This window comes from Pholcus phalangioides, unplaced genomic scaffold, assembly GCF_987345545.1.
Source record: "Pholcus phalangioides strain wild (caught in Gottingen) unplaced genomic scaffold, Ppha-v1.0 ptg000022l_1, whole genome shotgun sequence".
Classification (NCBI taxonomy): Eukaryota; Metazoa; Arthropoda; class Arachnida; order Araneae; family Pholcidae; genus Pholcus; species Pholcus phalangioides.
Window position 1 is genome coordinate 30,139,954 of NW_028301615.1, and position 19,156 is coordinate 30,159,109.

The window sequence follows — 19,156 nt, forward strand, 5'->3', positions numbered from 1 at the left end:
GACTGGTGGATTCACCTTTTAGTGTGATCACAACTGCCTCGACCTCTCGGGAAGGCCATCCACTAATTCTCCAAATTTTTTCATCAGAATAGCTTGCTATTCTTCCAAGAAAATGACAACAAATTCTGGTCATTCAGACCTTGCTTGCAATTGTTGTTAGTTGATTCCAAAGTTGCTCAATAGGGTTTAGGTCAAGGTTCTGAGCAGCCAATTCAAATTTTGAACACATATTCCAAAAGAAGAGTTATGTATGGCACAACTAGTATGCAGTGGTGTCTCTGATCAAGTTGAAACAGACCCTGACCAAATTGCCACTACAGTGCATCTATAATTTCGCAGACAATATGGGACTCTGGTCAAACTAAAGGCACTACTGCTACTAAACCACAGATAAACCTCGTCCACATTTCTCTGTGGAACTTCTAATGAGTGGGTACATGCCAGAATGTGCATGTCTGTGTTGTGAAGATGATTTAAAGTTTCTGTGTAATGGCATATAATTGCATAAATTTTTCTGAGTGAAGTATAATGATAAAATATTTTATCATTTTAAGGCACTGAAAATGGTTAAAATACCATGCACAAAAGTGAAATGACAAATTCCTGCCATGAGAAACAGATGCATTGTCACTGATCAAATCCACTAAATCAGAGGGGTGTTTGGATACTCACGATCACACAGGCAGTGTACTCCCAATTCAATAATTGAAAAAAATTTTCAATCAATGCAGCATTGGGGGCAAAGACAAATAAGATGGTACCGCACGTCACAACACCTAATACTTTATTAGTAGATATACATCCAAAGTGCTTCAACAACAGTTGTATGAATTGATGCAGATTTGATTTGTGCAAGTAAACAACATAACATACAAGCTATCAATGATTTCTGAATGTACATAAAGATGTATAGAGATTAATAAATTAAAGGGAACATATCAATCTTATCCAATATAGCTTTTACAAATTTCATTTTTTAAAAAATATCGTGAAATGTTTTTAGCAATACGACTAAAATTTCACCAAAATCACAGATACTCTTCCTTATTTTTTCTCATCAGATCTAGACGCATAGCTGCCACAACATTACACCTATTCACTATCTGAGAAACTTGTTATACATCATTTAAAAAATTGTGCTAAGATTTCTGATACACAAATAGTCTTTTGACATCACATTTGCACATGAACATTATTTCCATAAAACTTATAGCACAATATTTTACAGCTTTTAAAAAAAAACCTTGATACAGTGAAATCTGTATAAAACGGAACATCAAGAGACTGAAATTATTTTTCGTTTCAGACAGGTTTCCATTTTCTAAATTTGCACACGAAAAGATAAACAATGATTTATTTCCATCATTTTGCCAAAATTTAAATTTTGGGAATATTACCTTAACTACTATAAACTAACGGGTATTAAACGGAGACATGCATATTATTATTTTGAATTTTTTCATGTTTGCTGTTTCAAATTTATTTTTATACGTTTTGAAATTTAATATTTAAACTAAAATATAAAATGTTCTCCTGAATACCAATAGAACAAATACTTACATTTGTCAAAAATGAAAAATTTTCAATTTTTAAAATTAAAAAATTAAAAAATTGTGTACCTACTTTAAAAATAGTGACAATGAGAATAACAATCAATAATGCTTGCAAAAGATTCTACATCTGTTTCACTTTTAACGCATTTCTGTGTTTAAATTCAAGACGTGCTTCTTGTTGCTTGTCATCATCTCTACATTGAATGATACATTAACACACAGTATCACTAAATTGTAAACAATAATTCCATTCCCCCCTTGCCAATATTCCTATCCAGAAACTACTTTGAATAGAAATTATCAACATTTTCCCAAAAAAAAGACACAGAAGTGTTTTCTAACGAAAACCACTCGTTTCCATCATAGATGAAATGCTAAACGGCTTTCACTAAATTTTGAATAGTAAATTTGCTTCCACCTAAGCCCAACCCCTTACTTCCAGAACCAGTTCAGACAAATAAGTATTTACCATTTTTCTAAAAAGTGAAAGAGTTTCCTAACAAAAAGAGGATTAGTACGACTCAACTTCCTCCCATCCAAAGGGAAAAAAACAACCAAAAATTCCTTCCATTTCAGAAGATTTTTTAACTAAAATTGACTAAATATGCCTTCCGTTTCAGTGTTTGATGGTTTCTGTCTTCAAGAGGTTTCAGCACAATTGAAGAAGCATTAATTATCCACTAGACCAGTGGTTCTCAACATTTTTTGACTCGCGGAGCCCTTTTAAGTAAAAAATTCTATGGCGGAGCCCCATAGGTCAATTTTTTAATTATTCATTAAAGTTGGTGATTTACTTTTACTATTTAAAAGTATTTATAATTTTTTTTAAAACTGAATTAGTATATTTGAATAGTGACCAGCAGCAATTCCACATACATTAACTTGAATATAAAATTCCTCGAGTGGCTGCGAAGCCACTGGAGAGTGCACAAGGAGCCCCAAGGGGCACCGGTTGAGAATTCCTGCACTAGACTATTTTTATGTTAGGGTTCTGCCTCATACAGTGTCTATATTATATAGGTTTCACTGTATTTGCATATTAGCATAATATCTGATGAACATTTTTAAAATGGACAACTTTATTTATTGCGTTAGTCAAAAGCAATACGCTGGAGAGCCTGAACCATCACATGATGAATGAAAGCCTATCAAAAGGTATGCTGTGGAAACCAGTTTTACCTGAGAAAATAATTTTGAGGAGCAATTTCACTCCTCACCAAAATTTTAAAGTGTATTTTTTCTCTACATGAGAAATATAAAGTAACTCTATTGAATGGGTGGAAAATTACAATTTGTAGGAATATTTTCACTCATCAACTAAATTTTTTAGAAGAAAATTTTTTTTGTTGTGTGAATCATGCATCTAAATGCATATTTTGTCAACACTGGTGAGAACATAATTGAGAGCATCAGCTCATCAATCAAGGCTAAAAAATGCTTATCATAGAAAAACAAAATTGAAAGTATTGATTGCTAGAAAAATGTAATGGCTTTATGACAATGATATTTTGCCAAAGAAAGAAAGCCATGTGCAAAATAAATAAATATGTTTCCTGCATCAACATGCTCTTACATATCCACTTTCAGTCACTTGGCTGTGCAAATAAAATCACGCCTTTCTCTATGCGTGAGAAAAAAAATCCCCTTCTTTTTAACTTATCACAAATCATTAAAAAGTGATTGAGCAGGCTACTATGCTCATAATCTACAGATGATGGGAGCAGTTAAATGAAAAAAGTTAAAGAACCAGAGAGTAAATTGTTCATATCAATTAAGTCGCAAATCAAATAGCAATGCAATGTACACTTAAGACTTAGCAAAAGTGTTTATAAGGTGTATCTGGAAATTCCAGTGATCAACAATGTTTCCCGTAAACTACACTCGTACTCAGTGAAAATGCATCAGTTCATGCAAAACCACAAAATACACAATTTCTGTGCTGTATTGCCATACCACCCACTGAAAAACAGGACCAGGAAAGGAAAAGCATTACTAGAGAAAATATGAAAATATTAGTGATCAGCAAAAAAGGTTAACACTAATGATATATGCTAATTTGAATTCGTATATTTGAACAGTGACCAGCAGCAATTCCACATACATTAACTTGAATATAAAATATAATTATTGATAAATCTAACATGCTCAATATTTGTCATTTTTCTGCAGCATTGCGCAGCAATAATACCATGCACAATGCTTCTTCAAGTAACTGTGAATAACACAAGCAGCAGTAGTTATGACTCACAAGGCTTTGTGATTGCTAGAATGATAATTTGATATTATATTTTGGAATTCATTTGATTCATAGATAAAAACATATGTGTTCAGTCACGCATGATCGAGAATAAGCAAAAACGAAATATCATTCAACATTTGAATTGGCAAATTTCATTCTACAGTAGAACTTTGATTATCCAGAAATCTCTGCTTATTGAAATGTTTTTCCCTGACGTCACCTTGAGTAAAGCGGCAATTAATGCTGATGCTTGAAATTCTCGACGGATTGCAATGACATAAAAGGGATTTTTGCAAGTGCAAATGATCAAAAATTATAACTTTGAGCGATTTATTAAAAGGAATAGTTTGGTTATAATAGCATCACCACAGTGATTCATTAGAAATAATGCTGCTGGAAACAAAAGTTGTGATGTGGCTACAAAGCAAGGGATGGCCAAATTGTGTATGTCGATTGAATATGCAAGTTGTCCCATAAATAGGTAAGTAATTAAAAAATTTATGAATATTCAAGGAATCAGTATATTTGAACACAGCTTGTGAGAAAAGTTTTTCCCATAAAGGAAGATCTTTTTTTGCACAGAAAAAAAATTTAGTTCAAATTTTTGCGATAGAGGGCATTGCGTGAAAGAAAATCACTGGAAATATGCAAATAAGAGTCATGTAAAATGCAGGGTGTATGATTATCTGCTCATCTCTGAGTTTCCCGGTTACTGGCGCTCACATAAGGTTGTCATTGTGGTGTTGACATTGGTGGATAAAGCACTATTGGTGAAGTTCTTATACCTCAGCCACGAATCACTCACTGAAGCTTTGCAAACGTTTCGGACACAGATGAGATTGTAGAAAGGTGAAGTCAAACTGAGAATTTGATGAATAGAAATTTAGAAGATAGGGCTTGAAATATTTGCAGCTCTTGTTAGCACAGATGAAAGTGTGAAGACTCAAAGAGCAAAAAATATGCAATCCCTTCAGCTAGACGGGTTTCATGTACCCATAATCGACAAAAATTTGAACTAAATTTTATTTCTGTACCAAACAAATATTCCTTTGTGAGAATAACTTTCTTGCAAACTGCATCCAAGTTCTCAAATTCCTTCACTTTTTATGAATTTTTAAACTATTTATGAATTTATGGGATACCCTGTACATTACCTTACTAATTTATAAGTTAATATATCTAGTTTTAGCTTATACGTTCAGTATAAATGGCCAAATATTCAAGAAACTTTCCCATCACACAGATATTCACCAAAAGAAATGTTTGTAAAAGAGAAAGAAGGGAATACTTCATCACAGAAATCACAAAATGAAGTAATAAATAAAAACAGAATAAGTGTGACTGATACACATTCCCATGTAAATGCTCATAAATTAGACACAATTCACATAAAAAAAAACACTCGTACAACAGTAATGTCAATCAGGCATCTCTATAGACATTGCAGGCATGATGACGCGCAATTCTGATTGAGGAGTCGTACACTTTTTCTTTGAATGACTGCTCTGTGGTTTCCGACAACTGGGAGTCTGAGTCTGCACCTCTGTTTCTTCTGGTTCATCACTGTGGAGACTGTACGATATGTTCCCATATTCTTGAAGTAGTGGACATGCACCTAGAAGAAACTGACAAAAGTCTTTCCTAATTCCAAACCACCCTGAAAATCAGAACAATAAAACATAATTTATAATGCTATTATATTCCAAAGGAATTTTATTTTACTTTTTCCTTCAATTACTTCAAAAGTAAATCTTTGCAATTAACTGTATATTTGAATACTGCTTTTGATTTAATAAATAACTCACAGTGATTTCCTCCTTTGGAACTGAAAGACAACAGAATCAAGACGATAAATGTGAAATACAGTGGCACACATGTCTCTGTATATGTCAGACCACCATCTCTGTCAAGTTTATTAGACAGCAAAACCTTTGAAAAGTAAAATAAAGACATAAGAACCTTTGATTGGAAATACGAGTATCACAGCTTTTTTAAAAAAAATTATTTTAGTTCCTATACCAAATTCAAAGTTTATTGCCTAAAAACATAACCCATGGAGGAAAAAAAAACTCAAAGATACAAATTTATCTATGAACCTAATGCTAAAATGGGAGTAGAGTCGACCCAACTGAAGACGAACTCGCTAGATGTAATTTTTGTTTAATACAAATTAAATATTTTTCATGTTAGACATATATCTCTATATTTTTGGTTAATTTGCATAGTATGAAATATTTTCTGCATTTTTTCTACTTCGAAACAAAGTTTGATTTCATTTTATCTTGTTTTTCTGTACTGATGTGGCAATACACACACGCACAGCAACATACTGAATTGTTTGCTTTCCAATTCATAGACAGCAGCACTCATTGTATACATAAAATAAGTGATAGACCAATTTAATCAACAGAAATGATAAACCAATTTACTGACACATTAATGTTCATGGAGAAAACGACAGTGGAAGGAAAACTTGAGGCAGCCTTGAGAGTAAGAATTGTGTGCAGCAAGTATATTTCATAAATTTTCTTTACTGGCTTGAAGAGGGGAGGAAGAATAAATTGGTATTGTCATTAGGACGAATGTACAAATATTCCGAAAACACTAAAATCCTCTCTTTTTCTTAACCTTGTAAAGGTCTTCCAGTAGAAGATGGCAAGGGAAAAAAAATACTTCTCATTAAAAATGCATAAATATACAAAATAATGCCTTAAAATCATCAAATTATGCACCATCAGATAAAAACAGTGAAATATGCAAAGTCGTAGAAACACTAGCCCTATTGATGAGCAAATGAATAATATAAGATAATTCAAACCATTGCCACTAGGATTTTTGCTGCCCGGAGCAAACATGATTTTGCTGCCCACTCCCCCACAACTTTAAAATTTGATAATTTTATAAAGGTGTTCTTTGTTCTAAAGAAAACCTAAAACAGCTGCTTCCCCTAAATTTTCCCTCATTAGGCAGTTGCCCCCTTTCTACTTCCGGCCCTGCTTCAAACTCATTTCAACAAGCAAATACTGCAATTTATGTGAAAATATATATATTTTCATGTAAATTGCAAATTCCTAAATGAACACCAAATAAAAATTGAACATTCCATTAACCCTCAACTGGCATGGTGGGGCCTTGAGAAATGCTTCCAGTGCATCCTGTTTTCAGTACCTTTCAAGCTAGTTGTTTACATATGTTTGACAAATTTATGAGGTTCTTCTATTTTTTTCTTTCTGTTATTTCATTTGTTAAAGTTTCCATGGGGGTCAAAATGACCCCACCTCACCATTCGCCCAATACATTTTTTGTCTGATGGTCATAAATTGAGATAGAAATAGTGTTATGAAAGAGCGCCAGTTTTTTGATAACAGTTTCAAATTAATGGTGAAACATCAATATCTGAGGTGAGCATGAGGATAATGTTGTTAATGAATTGTATGTGAGATCTGTGTGATCAGTATTCCCTAGTGTTGCTTGCAAGTACTGTGTTACCGACTCAGAATAAGACTAATTTTTGTGCTTGTGAAAAGATAGTAAATATTATTTTAATTGGTAAATTTTATTTCCTGAGTACATTTCAATCATATCTGTTTAGTTTTTAATCATGAAAATTGCATTCAGAAATTTAATATATAATTTAAAAGTTTTAAAAGTCAAGTATTCCTCCATTTTTTTCAAATGCGTGTCTTCATTAAAGAAAATTTTTGGGAAAATTACAGAAATTTGAAAAAATATTTAGTGGACTAATTGACAGATGAATGAAGGCACGTAAAAAACCCATTGCTTTTATGAAGACTCTTTTTGTTATTTTTAAAATGGATTAATATTGCTAGGGTCCAAATGAGCCCATGACGCCAGTTACACACAGAATTTTCAATGCTAGTTAAGCGTTAACATAAACAAGAGAAACAAATCCATTACTTTTTCACAAAAAAACTCCTTGCTGTCAAATTTTTTGAGCCGTGTTTATCTTAGAAGCAAAACAATTTCTATTTACACATAATATACAACACAACATGCATTATTAATTTATTTTTCTAACAAGTGTCAATACTTGAGATGTGTAAAAGATCAATGAGATTTTCATTATTTAACAAATAAGTAGAACGTGCTGAATTACGGCAATTGTGCAAAATCAGAGATATTATTTGGTATATATATATAGAGTTTGTATTTCTGCAACTCCTAATTTTATTTTCCTAAATTACAGTACATGCTGCTTAATATGGTTCGATTGGGACTCGGGTGTCTAATAATATTAACCAATTTATGTCTATATCTGAAAAAAAAATCCCAGTTGTAAGTATGATGACTATTAATAGAATATATGGAAACAAAACAAATTAGTTTTTCTTTCCAATGCAACAGGTTTCAAAATGGTAAATCATGCAATTTTTTCAATTGTTCTAAAGTTGGATTCTATCGCCCGTCCACCAAGATAAAATTCTTAATTATAATTCAGAAATCATGAAGCGTTAGATGGAACTATCTAATGTGTATTACTTTTACAATACTTTTTACAATGTACAGTATATTCCATAGATTTCCTTGTGAAACTTTCCATCCAAAGAACTGTGAATATGGTCAGTTGAAAGGAACTTACTATGAACTGAATAAGAAAAAAATTGCAAAAAATTGCTACACACACACATAACGGCTATTACAGTTCGATGGGGACATTGTGAACCCAAGTAGATAAGTTTTGGTTGATAAGAGAGTCTTTCTATATGGTCTTGCACACCGATAATGATAATTTATGTGGAAAAAATAAATCTGGTTCAACCTTAGCTTGAAAACGTGTAAAAAGAAAAAAAAAAATTTGACATAAAAAAACTTATAACTCAAACAGAAGGCCTGATAACTGAATGAACGCCAGTGTCTCTGCCACCGGACTTATCCTGTTGCCGAGATCTCTTCCAGCCCAGCTTCGTGGCAGAGTCTGGAACAAAGTGAGTGCACCTAACAGTCTAAGTGTGTAGCTAGTGTTGTGTCTGATATTTCAGTGCTGCCATCTGTACTTCAAATTGTGAGTGAAGTGTAATGATTTAATATTTGTAACATTGTAGGCCTGTTGCTCTCTTTGGCGAGACTTTTTAATGGGGAGATCGGCTCACATTCGTGCCTTGAAGTTGGGAACCACAGAAAACCAACTTCAGCCGACCACCACTGTGGTGCCAATGGGGTTTGAACCTGAAGACCTGATAACTATAAATGAATTTTTTCGAATGCTATGACATTGGTATGTTTCGTACTTAGTGGAAGTGATAACTACAGCCCAGATTATATGTGCTAAAAAGTGACAAAATATGCACTAAAAAAACTGAAATATGCGCTAAAAAAACTGAAATATGCACTAAAAACAAAGCGAATCTGCCTTTAGACCACCGCAATATGGCATGGAATCAAAACTATACGCAAAAAATGAAAACAAATCAATCTTATTAGTTATGGGACTAAAAATAAGAATATATGCACTTAAAAGTGCCAAAAAATGAAAATAATAATTTCCAAAATATGTATTTAAATGTACTAAAATATGTATGTATATAAAATGTTGAACTATGAATAAAATAAAAAATATACTTAAAAATTTTTCAGTGTGTTTCATGGGGCTATTGAGAAAAATATATCTAAAATGAAAAAAATATGCATATAAAAATAAATTTTCCCTGAAGAGGAAAAATATGAAAAAGAAAATGTGCATTTAAAAATACGGAAATATGATCTAAAAATGTAAAACATTTACAAAATAGTAAAACATGCATAAAAAAGGAAAAAAAATCATTAAAAATCACTGAAGTATGTCCTAAGAGAAAAGAAAAATGAGCAGTAAAACTGAAAAATATGGACAAAAAGATGAAACCTTGCATTTAGAAGTGCAAAAATATCCATTTCAAAATGCTTAAAATATGGTCGTAAAATGAGCAATATTCAATGGGTGAAATATTTTCTTGAAAAAATTAAAAAAATGTGACTAAATTTGAAGAATAAAAAGATAAAAATCTTGAAAACATGTTAGTACAATGCAATTAATAGAAAAAATACTAAAAATATGTGCTTTCTCCAAAATTTAGGTGATTTTATACATTTATATGCAGTAACTATAAAACGTGCTAACATATGCACATATGCATTTGCATATTATCCGGGCTCTAGTGATAAAAATACCTGAATGAGATAACATAATCTATGATAAATGACATCTACTTCATAGTTTAAATTGTATACACTATGATTACAAGGTGGTATTTGATACTTAAAACATGACATAAGCTACATGAAATGCTGACTTACTGCTTCACAGGTATGAATTTACGATAATTTTAAATTAGGGCAGATAAATAATGAACAAAAAGGATTATTCAAAAAAATGAGTACCCACCAAAAAAATCAACAACGGAACTACAATAATACTGTAAGAGATGGCTGAATGCATGCTTGTGCGACGCTGTTCGGCACTAACTTCTGGAGTCCTCATCAGAATGCTTGCAAATATTATTGCATAAAGTACTCCTATCACAGCCATACACATGACAATCCAAAGAGGAACAAACACAACCTGCAGAAGGCGTGAGACAATACTTTAAAGATTTAACTTATGACAAAAAACTTACTAAAAATATGATGCTATATAATAAGTCCAGTAAGGAAGAATAAAATAGAACTTTTAAGAAAATATCAACAGATATACAGTAACACTCAGTTTTTGAAGCTTTTTAAATTAAAATAAACTAATTATTAGCATTAAAGGCAAGCAACATATGAGGATTTTTTTTTTTGATAGGCATATTTCTCATAGAAAATATTGTGTGTGTGATGCAAGTTATTAAAAAATTATGAATTTAATAACCCATATTGATTCGATTACATATCAGGCTAGATAAAAAATAAAAAAAAGGTGTCAGTGGCGCAGTGATAACATACTTGTCTTCCACAATGAAGGCTAATTAATGTAAGGTCTGCGGGTTTGATCTCAGGGAGGAAGACCATAGGTGAAAAAGTTCTTTTCCTACTGTACTTGAGGCAACCACTGACAGAGAGTGCCTCAATATAGTTCTGCCTGAACTCCTCTTTATCTAAAATGGGGACAGCAGTGCAAATAACACCCAACTCGGTTGGTAGTGAATTGCTGTAATGGTGATATGACTGGAATTAGTGTGTGGTGAAGTAATTGTCGAAAAAGAATGAAAAAATTTATCTTTACAATCTGTTTGGTTACAATTCTAGCATGTATGTGCTAGAATACAAATAAACTGTCAGATTCTCACAGAAAGTTTTGGACTCCAAAACCAATGAGCGAAAAAAAAAAACTTGGAGTACAAAATGCAAAATTTACATTACTACACACCATATGTGATCAGAAAATAAATTGATATTCGTCAAATCATGTGCTTTCATACTTACCACCCAATTCCACGTAACAAATCCATCCAGTCTCAAAGCCAAAATTATAAATTGCAAAATATTCACAGAACAGAACAACTCCAACTGAAAATGTAATTATGGAAATTTTTTAACATTTACAATAACACATACACACAAAATAATTTGGTACATCAATATATTATATTAATAAGAGCTTCCCCTCACTATCTCCAAGGGATACAAAAACTGTTATCATATTTACTTAAATCTTACGCACACTCTTACTTCAAAATCAAAACCTGTTTATCTAGAAATAAGCATTAAAATATAGAATTTCTTTTTTTAAAAAATTCATTATTATCATAAAAGCTAGTAAATCAGGTGAAAAAAATTAGATTGAAATAAATATGGTAATTGAATGCAATTGGTGGAAAGACATTTACAGACCGATTTATAACTTATAAATTTTTATACATTAATAATTAATATATATTATAAGTCATAAGTTAAAGTTTTATAATTTTTATTTTTATCAACTGGAAGAAAAGTTTTTGAGGCAAAAGGCCTTTTTTGCCCTTAAAACTTCTCGTCCAATTAAACATTTATAATTCTTCTAAATCTTCCAAAGGTAAGAAATTTTATGAAATATTATCTCTCTCTATTTTATCTCATCTCATAACTTTTGTTGTAAATCAGAAATCCAAAATGTCAGATATTTTTGGAGTCATTTGATCATTTTGTCACACCACAGTTGTTTTCAGCATGCAAGGGCTAATTACTAATTAGACATTACTTTTAAATGGAACACATGCGGTTTTCGCGATAATGAGGAAATTTTTTTTACAGAGGTCTGCAGTTTATTTCTGAATTCAAAAGGCAGAGTGGGGGGGGGGGGGAGCTCAAGCTTACCTGCCGCCTGGTTGCAAAGCCTCATGTGAAACACTTACAAATGGCTGACTGGGCTCTTTGCTCAGGTGACACTGGTTTTTTAGTAATACCACTGTTTATCATACAAAATGTTGCAACCCATACGTCCCACATTTTGATCCAAGATCAAGGTTGAAATTATGCCAGATAAGTGTACACATCCTGGAGCATGGGCCCCCCTATAGTTAATTCATAGTGTGAAAAAATACAAAAATGATGAGAATTGTCTCAGGCCCCAGAGCTGAAGCCAACAGCCCCACTCTATAACAAGGCTTTCGTAAAGAAATTTATTGCAAATTCGTTTCTAGTGTTCTAGAGCCAGACAAGTCAATTTTTTTTTTTTTTGCCTTTACTTCACCAGTCTAGAACGGGCATGGTATAGCTCAGATTGATAAAGTACTCGCCTAAAGTACCAAAGGATGTTTAGAGATGTCGCAAGTTTGATACCCAATTCGCCATCATCAGAAAATTTCCTGACACTGAGATACAACAGAAATGGCAGTAACACGACTACAGAAAAAGATGTTTAGAGATGTCGCAAGTTTGATACCCAATTCGCCATCATCAGAAAATTTCCTGACACTGAGATACAACAGAAATGGCAGTAACACGACCACAGAAAAAGATTGTTACCACAGGGAGTCCCACACTGAGGAGTTAACATGGCAACTCATTAGCGAGTATAAAGAAAGGCAAAATGTTGAATGCTGCCCTTCAGAATCTACAATAAATTGTATGTCCCGGTCTAATTAGCCCTCAGGTGCAAAAAATTACTGGTGACCCAAATGATCAAACCTTTCTTAAAAAATTATGGTTGTTGTTAATAAAGGCTAAAATACACACTTGCCCCTTGTGAAAGAGTACATTCTTGTCTCCAGTATTAGGGTCAAACCATACCTGTTTCCTCAAGTTTTCTCAGCATCTTCAAAGTATGACTCAAAAGTGTGATGTCATTTGAGTTTAAACTGTTTTGGAAATTTTTTAAAAATTCAGTGCCCAACTAAAGCCTAAGCTGCCCCCTTTAGAAACCTGCCCCCTGGGTACATAGCACACCTGCCTGAGCTGCATCTGCTAAAAGGTAGTGTTCAACATAGGCATTTTATTTTCATATTTCTCGCTCTGAGAGGATGGTGCATTAATTCCTCAGTGGAGGACTTTGTTATAACAATGTATTTGATGGCCATTTTATTACCATTTCCATTGCACCGCTGCATCAAGAAAGACTCTGACAAGGACGAATTGGTATCAAACTTATATTTTTGGAGTCATCATTAAGGAGCAGATAAAGGCTCAGTTGTCTTTTTTCTGATCAGATAAGATTTACAGCAACAAATTTCGCTCAGCTGGTTTTTTGCTAGTGCCAAGCTTGAATGGTTTTTTTTAATGTTTTATATATAATAATAATAATGCTGAATAATAATTTGCTACAAGTATGCAATAAACAGCATTCACCTCAAATGATCTATCATGTTTCACAGCCCATATGCAAACTGCCACAGATATTATTGAGATGAAAATCAAAGGAATAAAAACCAGTATCCAAAGATGTCTCTTATTCTCCAGCTTGTCGCAAACCAACAATTCAAACATGAGCAGTAGAAGCTGCAGCGCTAAGCTTATTAGCATAGCTTTGTAATGAACATAACCTTCCCCTTCGACCCTGAAAAATAAAGGTGTAAAAAAAATCTTTGATTACATGCAAGTTTTTCCACTGAGAGATGAAAGAACACAATATACAGTACTATTTCGAAAAAAATTGGGAGGGCGCAAGGAATTTCCAGAATCCAGGAATTAACAGGAAATTGATTAAGATAGCGTGAATACGAAAGCATTTCCTTTCAGTATTTTATTTTTACAGAAATAATTTTCATTTTTGATTATCTTGGGCAAGGAGGTGCACAAGCCCATACTACTAAACCACACATGCACCTCATCCCCATTCCTTTGCAGACTTTCTAACTAATTGGTACATGTTGGAATGTGCATGTACGTGTTGTAAACCTAAAATGAAGTTTGTTACTGTGTAACGCTTGTTGCGTGTAGTGCTACCATCTGCCAGCAACTTTTTCCAACTATGAGTGAAGTGCATTGATTGAGTGATTGCATGTTTATATGCCTGTTGCTCTCTGTGGCAGGCAGCATCACTGAAGGCATTTGGTTTCTTGAAATGGGTGTCCGTGCATTAGAACAGCATGCTCGCCATCACCTAAATACTGTTGAGCACCTTTGGAAATGGACTGGAACTGAAGCTGCAAGAAAAACCATTCAAAACTAAAACTAATACTGTGCTAAAATTAAGTCGCCTAGAGAAATGGAAAGACCCATTGTCCTCAATCTTTCAATGACCAAACCAGTTTTTTGCTCAATGTGACATCTAATTGTTAAAAAAAAAAAGATATGGAGCATCAATTGGCTATAGCAATAAAATGCTGCTATATGCTACACTTAAAAGATGACTGATAAGTCAGCCTAGGATATCAAGGACCCCTAGCTAAAATTAGTCTTTTGTAGAAATTGGTATGTTATCAGATCCATACATTCTGAAAATTGGTAGATAGCCTTACTCTGAAAGTGGCAGCTGTGATCACTACGTAAAGTTGGATCCACCATTTATTACTGCAACTCTGGACAAAGAGCTGCAGAGGATTCATGTTTAACCAGTCATCTGGCTACGACCGCATAGGATGACATGCCAATTTTCAGTATAATTATTACAATTATTATCATTTTTTTTGTGAACGATTTAAAAACACAGTTAAGAACATGATGTGTGGAGTTAGTTTCAATGTATTCATAAAAAAATTTAATGAAGTAAATATATTTTATTAGCTTTAAACTTGGAAAAAAGGGAAAAATCAGGCATTATTAGACAGTTGACTGGTTAAAAGTTTAATTTTGAGCATTATGTGTTTCTTTCAATGCAGTGTTTATGCTTCTTTTTTTTATCCCTTGAAGATGTTCTCAAAAGCTTTTAGCAAAGTTTCAGATACCCTCTCAACTGTCCACATGCAATTTTACCTTCCACATCATTGAAAAGAACTATTCACCATCAAACTGATCAGTTTTAGATTCTTTAGGGGAATAACTTCACAACTGAAACAGCACTTATGTGAAAAGCAGTGTTTACAATAGTGAGCTGTTTCTTCCAGAATGGTAATTTCTGCTGTATGGGCTAACTTGAAAAATTGAGACATTAATATACCCATGATAAAACAGTGTAACAATACCCACAATGGAATTCATTTTATTATTTAACACAAAAGAAGTATAATTGAGTCCTTAAAATACTTTCACGAATGCAATGCCCAGATATTAGCGAAAGAATTATTATGAACAGGTCAGAACTCCCAACAGGGCTCGACAAATCAAAGAAATACAGTATTTAGATGCCAGCCCAATTTCTTAGGAGCCAAGCATAGTATTTTTCACAAAAAAAAGCTGTCCTAAATAACGTTTTCCTCTCAATTTTCCTATGTTAAAAGATGTAGCGAAATGAAATCAGAAAATTGTGTGTCACCCATAGGCCGGCATTAGACTATAAAATTTTTACAAAAATGATTTTATAAAACTTGAAAAATGCAACCAATAAGCATCTTCATCACATTCGAGTGAATGCAACTGATCAGTTTATTGACTGTGTTTTAACAAGTTTTATAAAAGCACTTTTACAAAACTTTTATAGTGTAATCTGGGCCTTAGATTCTAATTTAGCAATCACATTTAAAAAATTTTATCTGTCAATACTGATTTTCTAGCCCCCAGAGCAATGCGGTGAATGGGATTTGTCCAGCCCTGATCTACAAAAATATGAAAATGAATGATTCATTATTATTGTCATCTTTTCTATAGAACTGCAAAATTATATCTTACCTATACTGTGGATGTTTGCACCACACATATGTACCGATACTTGCTCCTGCAATAACCATTATCTTCCAAACCCATAGTGGCAAAAATATTGCCCAGTAACTGCAGTTTATGATGCCATCAAGCCGTAAACAGAAAAGCACAGTAAAGATGAGAAGACTGGCATATACTAGAAATTTACTGAAAATAAATAAAACTTAGCATTAAAGCACAGTAGTATTTCAAATTTTTACATTTTGAAAACCAGAAAATCTGTGACATAACAGTAACAAAACTACATTACCAAATATCTTTTTTTACCTATCCTTATTTTCAAAATATTCTTTCAAGCACTGAAGATGACAAATGCAGTCTATAACATGGCTTGATAATGACATTAACCCTCAACTGACACGAAAATTCTGGACATAACTGGTGTTGTGGTGTCATTTTGACCTCACACGAGTATTTTAAATGCGTTTAAAAAATCAACAAAATGCTTTTATAAAAGCAATGAATTATTTTTACATGACTTCATTCATCAATCAATTAAGTCACTAAATAATTTTTTGGTTTCCTCTAATTATTTTCTCAAAATGGTCTGAGACACGCATTCGAAAGAAATGGAAGGATACATGGCTTTTATGAGTATTCTAATGTATATTATTTGATTTTTTGGATACAATTTTCATGATAAAACATAAACAGATATTATTAAGATATAGGGGAAAATGACATTCCTACACAGAAAATGAAATTTATAAATTCAAATAATATTCAACATATTTTTCCAAGCACCAAAAAAGTTGAAGTCGGAAACACTGTCATTGCAAACAACACCACAACATGTTGATCATAAAGATTTTATGTATCATTCACTAACAGAACTGTCCTCACATGCTCAACAATTGGATATCCTATGTTTCACGACAAATTTGAAACTGTATTTGAATCAAGAAAAATGGACACTTCTGAGACGTCACCATTTCAATCTGAACACTGCTATCAGACAAAAACGCCTTAAGCTAGGTTTCACCATCAGGAAAAGCAGTATGACTGTTCTCCAAACAGAGCTACTACTACTACTACTATTATTGAAGTGTACATGCACCTTGTACACATTCCTCTATCAAATTTCTAACAAATTACATGCCAGAATGTGCATGTACATGTTATGAACCTAACGTGAAGTTTTTTTGTACAATGCTTGTTATGTATAGTTCCGCTATTTGAAATCAATTTTTCTAACTATGGATGAAGTATAGTGATATCTCCAGAGCCCATCTGTCCCAGAGCTGCTCTCAGCGTCTGGGGCTGATACTCGAGATACCAATAAATACCACTCAATTATTCAACCCTTGTCCTCAGGTCTGTAATAAATTATTATTTATTTACAGCTATAACAAATAATGTATATATGAGGATGTATTTAAATTACATATTTATAAATCAGTACATATGTTTTATGCTACTACTCCTTGAGCGAGAGAGGAATGGAGAAAGCAATAGGTCAAGACTTACCCCAGACTTTCGTCATCTTCCGCTCCTTCCACTTTCATCCAAAAACCCCGGACAACCACCTCTCATCAAGACCTAGTTCGTTCTGTCTCTTTCAACCACCTTCTCTCGTCCAACTTCCTCCTGTTTCCCTCTCATTGGTTCCGTCTCCTAAACGTCACACCCCCTCCCCTTTGGGTCCCAGACTAGAATCCCTTACTGGAATCTCGCTGCTGCCCCGATGTCTACATACCAATGATAAATCCCTCTGCCACTCCTTCTCAAGGTACCACTGCCCAAAGGGCAGGGTCAATTCTGAGAATCTGCAAAAGGAGTTGGAGGTAACACCTGTGCATATAGGTGCCTCACCTATTTCTATACACGATATCTGAATAAAAGTCCAACCCAGTTCCCAGACTGTCTGGCGTCGTAAATAAAATTATATTCTAAAAGGCTTCATTAAAATTTAACTACAAATTAATGTAACAAGTTAACCAGTAGCTTGTTACACAACACACCTCTCACCAGCATTTAACTTTGGGTATTATTGGCAAATTGCTTCTGGAGGAGTCAAATGTGTTATGCACCGAGTGTTTCATGGAACTTCTCTTCACTTTTGTTGTTTTCTTTCCCTTCTTTTTCATCTCCCTATGCAAACGACAAAACAACTGTCATGCCAAGCTGGGAAAACATAAACATGCAGCGTGAAAAAGTGAAATGCTTCTGCTGACGTGAAATGGTCCTATTCGGTTCACACAGAACAAAACTTAAAATAATTAGGAAAACCTGGCTTTATGCAAGTAGTGTGATGGGATCATAAACTTTCACCAATGATATAGAGGGAGGCAAAAGTAGAATGACATCGCAAATTTGTCATACACGTGTAAGCAAATAGCTCTAAAAGTACTAAAAATGGGATAGGTCAGATGCATCGCTTTCTCAAGTAGTGAGAACATGAGCAATAAATGGGGACGAGATAACCCAGCCATGACAGTTAAAGGTTAAATCCCACATTTGCCATCCAATCATGAAACTTTTCATTTTTTGAATCTTGTCCTACACACATATCTCGCAAACACTTTTTCTGAGTTTTGTCTTTTTTTCCCCCTTGCAATGTTTTTTACTGTTTCGTAAAACATTATAAGGAGGAAGCATAATAAAAAATACATATATATATATAATTATTCCTATTATTGTTGAAAATTGTCATTATTACAATAAGTGCTTTATTTAAGTTATTCCTGTTCTTTGTTAATAAATTTTCCACATCAACTAATTGCCAATTAAATTCCTACTTATTCAATTTCCATGCTTATGATGCACATTAAGATTAATAGCTCAAAAAAATTTTGCATTTTCGCTAATGCAACATCAACATGTCTACATCAGTGCCATTACGTCTAAATTAATTTTTTTCAACCATTACCTCGGATTCAAATCTTGAAATAAGCTTTGCAGATTCATCTCCTCTTTTCTCTCTCGTCACGACCAATGGTGACCTTTAAATAATTTTATATATAAGCCATTAACTAAAAAAATTTAGCTTTCATCATCAACTTCATATTTACATGAAGCCATCCATAACAATGGTGAGAAAATAACAATATGGTAGTTACTTTTTAAAATTAAATATCAACAATGGGAAATTAATCTCGCCCACGTTTGGTACAGCTGTTGTTGGACAACAACAAAAAAAAATAACATCATTTGGATGATGATGTTGATGATACAA

At 33.2% G+C, this 19,156-nt stretch overlaps 1 protein-coding gene across 2 annotated transcripts; it reads right to left on the reverse strand.

Moving 5' to 3' along the window:
- Nucleotides 1–767: 767 nt before the first annotated feature.
- On the reverse strand, nucleotides 768–19,129 carry LOC149070164 (transmembrane protein 185A). 2 transcript variants are annotated; one of them, XM_089249422.1, is made up of 8 exons: nucleotides 19,041–19,059; nucleotides 18,851–18,923; nucleotides 15,952–16,128; nucleotides 13,534–13,741; nucleotides 11,194–11,277; nucleotides 10,172–10,348; nucleotides 5,598–5,721; nucleotides 5,072–5,449 (listed from the first exon to the last, which is right to left on the reverse strand). In XM_089249422.1, exons 2-8 carry the CDS (start codon nucleotides 18,886–18,888, stop codon nucleotides 5,211–5,213), a joined length of 1,047 nt encoding a protein of 348 aa, XP_089105548.1. In that variant the 5' UTR covers nucleotides 18,889–18,923; nucleotides 19,041–19,059; the 3' UTR covers nucleotides 5,072–5,210. The 2 variants fall into 2 exon arrangements, with proteins under 2 accessions (XP_089105547.1, XP_089105548.1); XM_089249421.1 differs by having other exon boundaries at nucleotides 768–5,449; nucleotides 18,851–19,129.
- Between the last annotated feature and the right edge of the window lie 27 nt (nucleotides 19,130–19,156).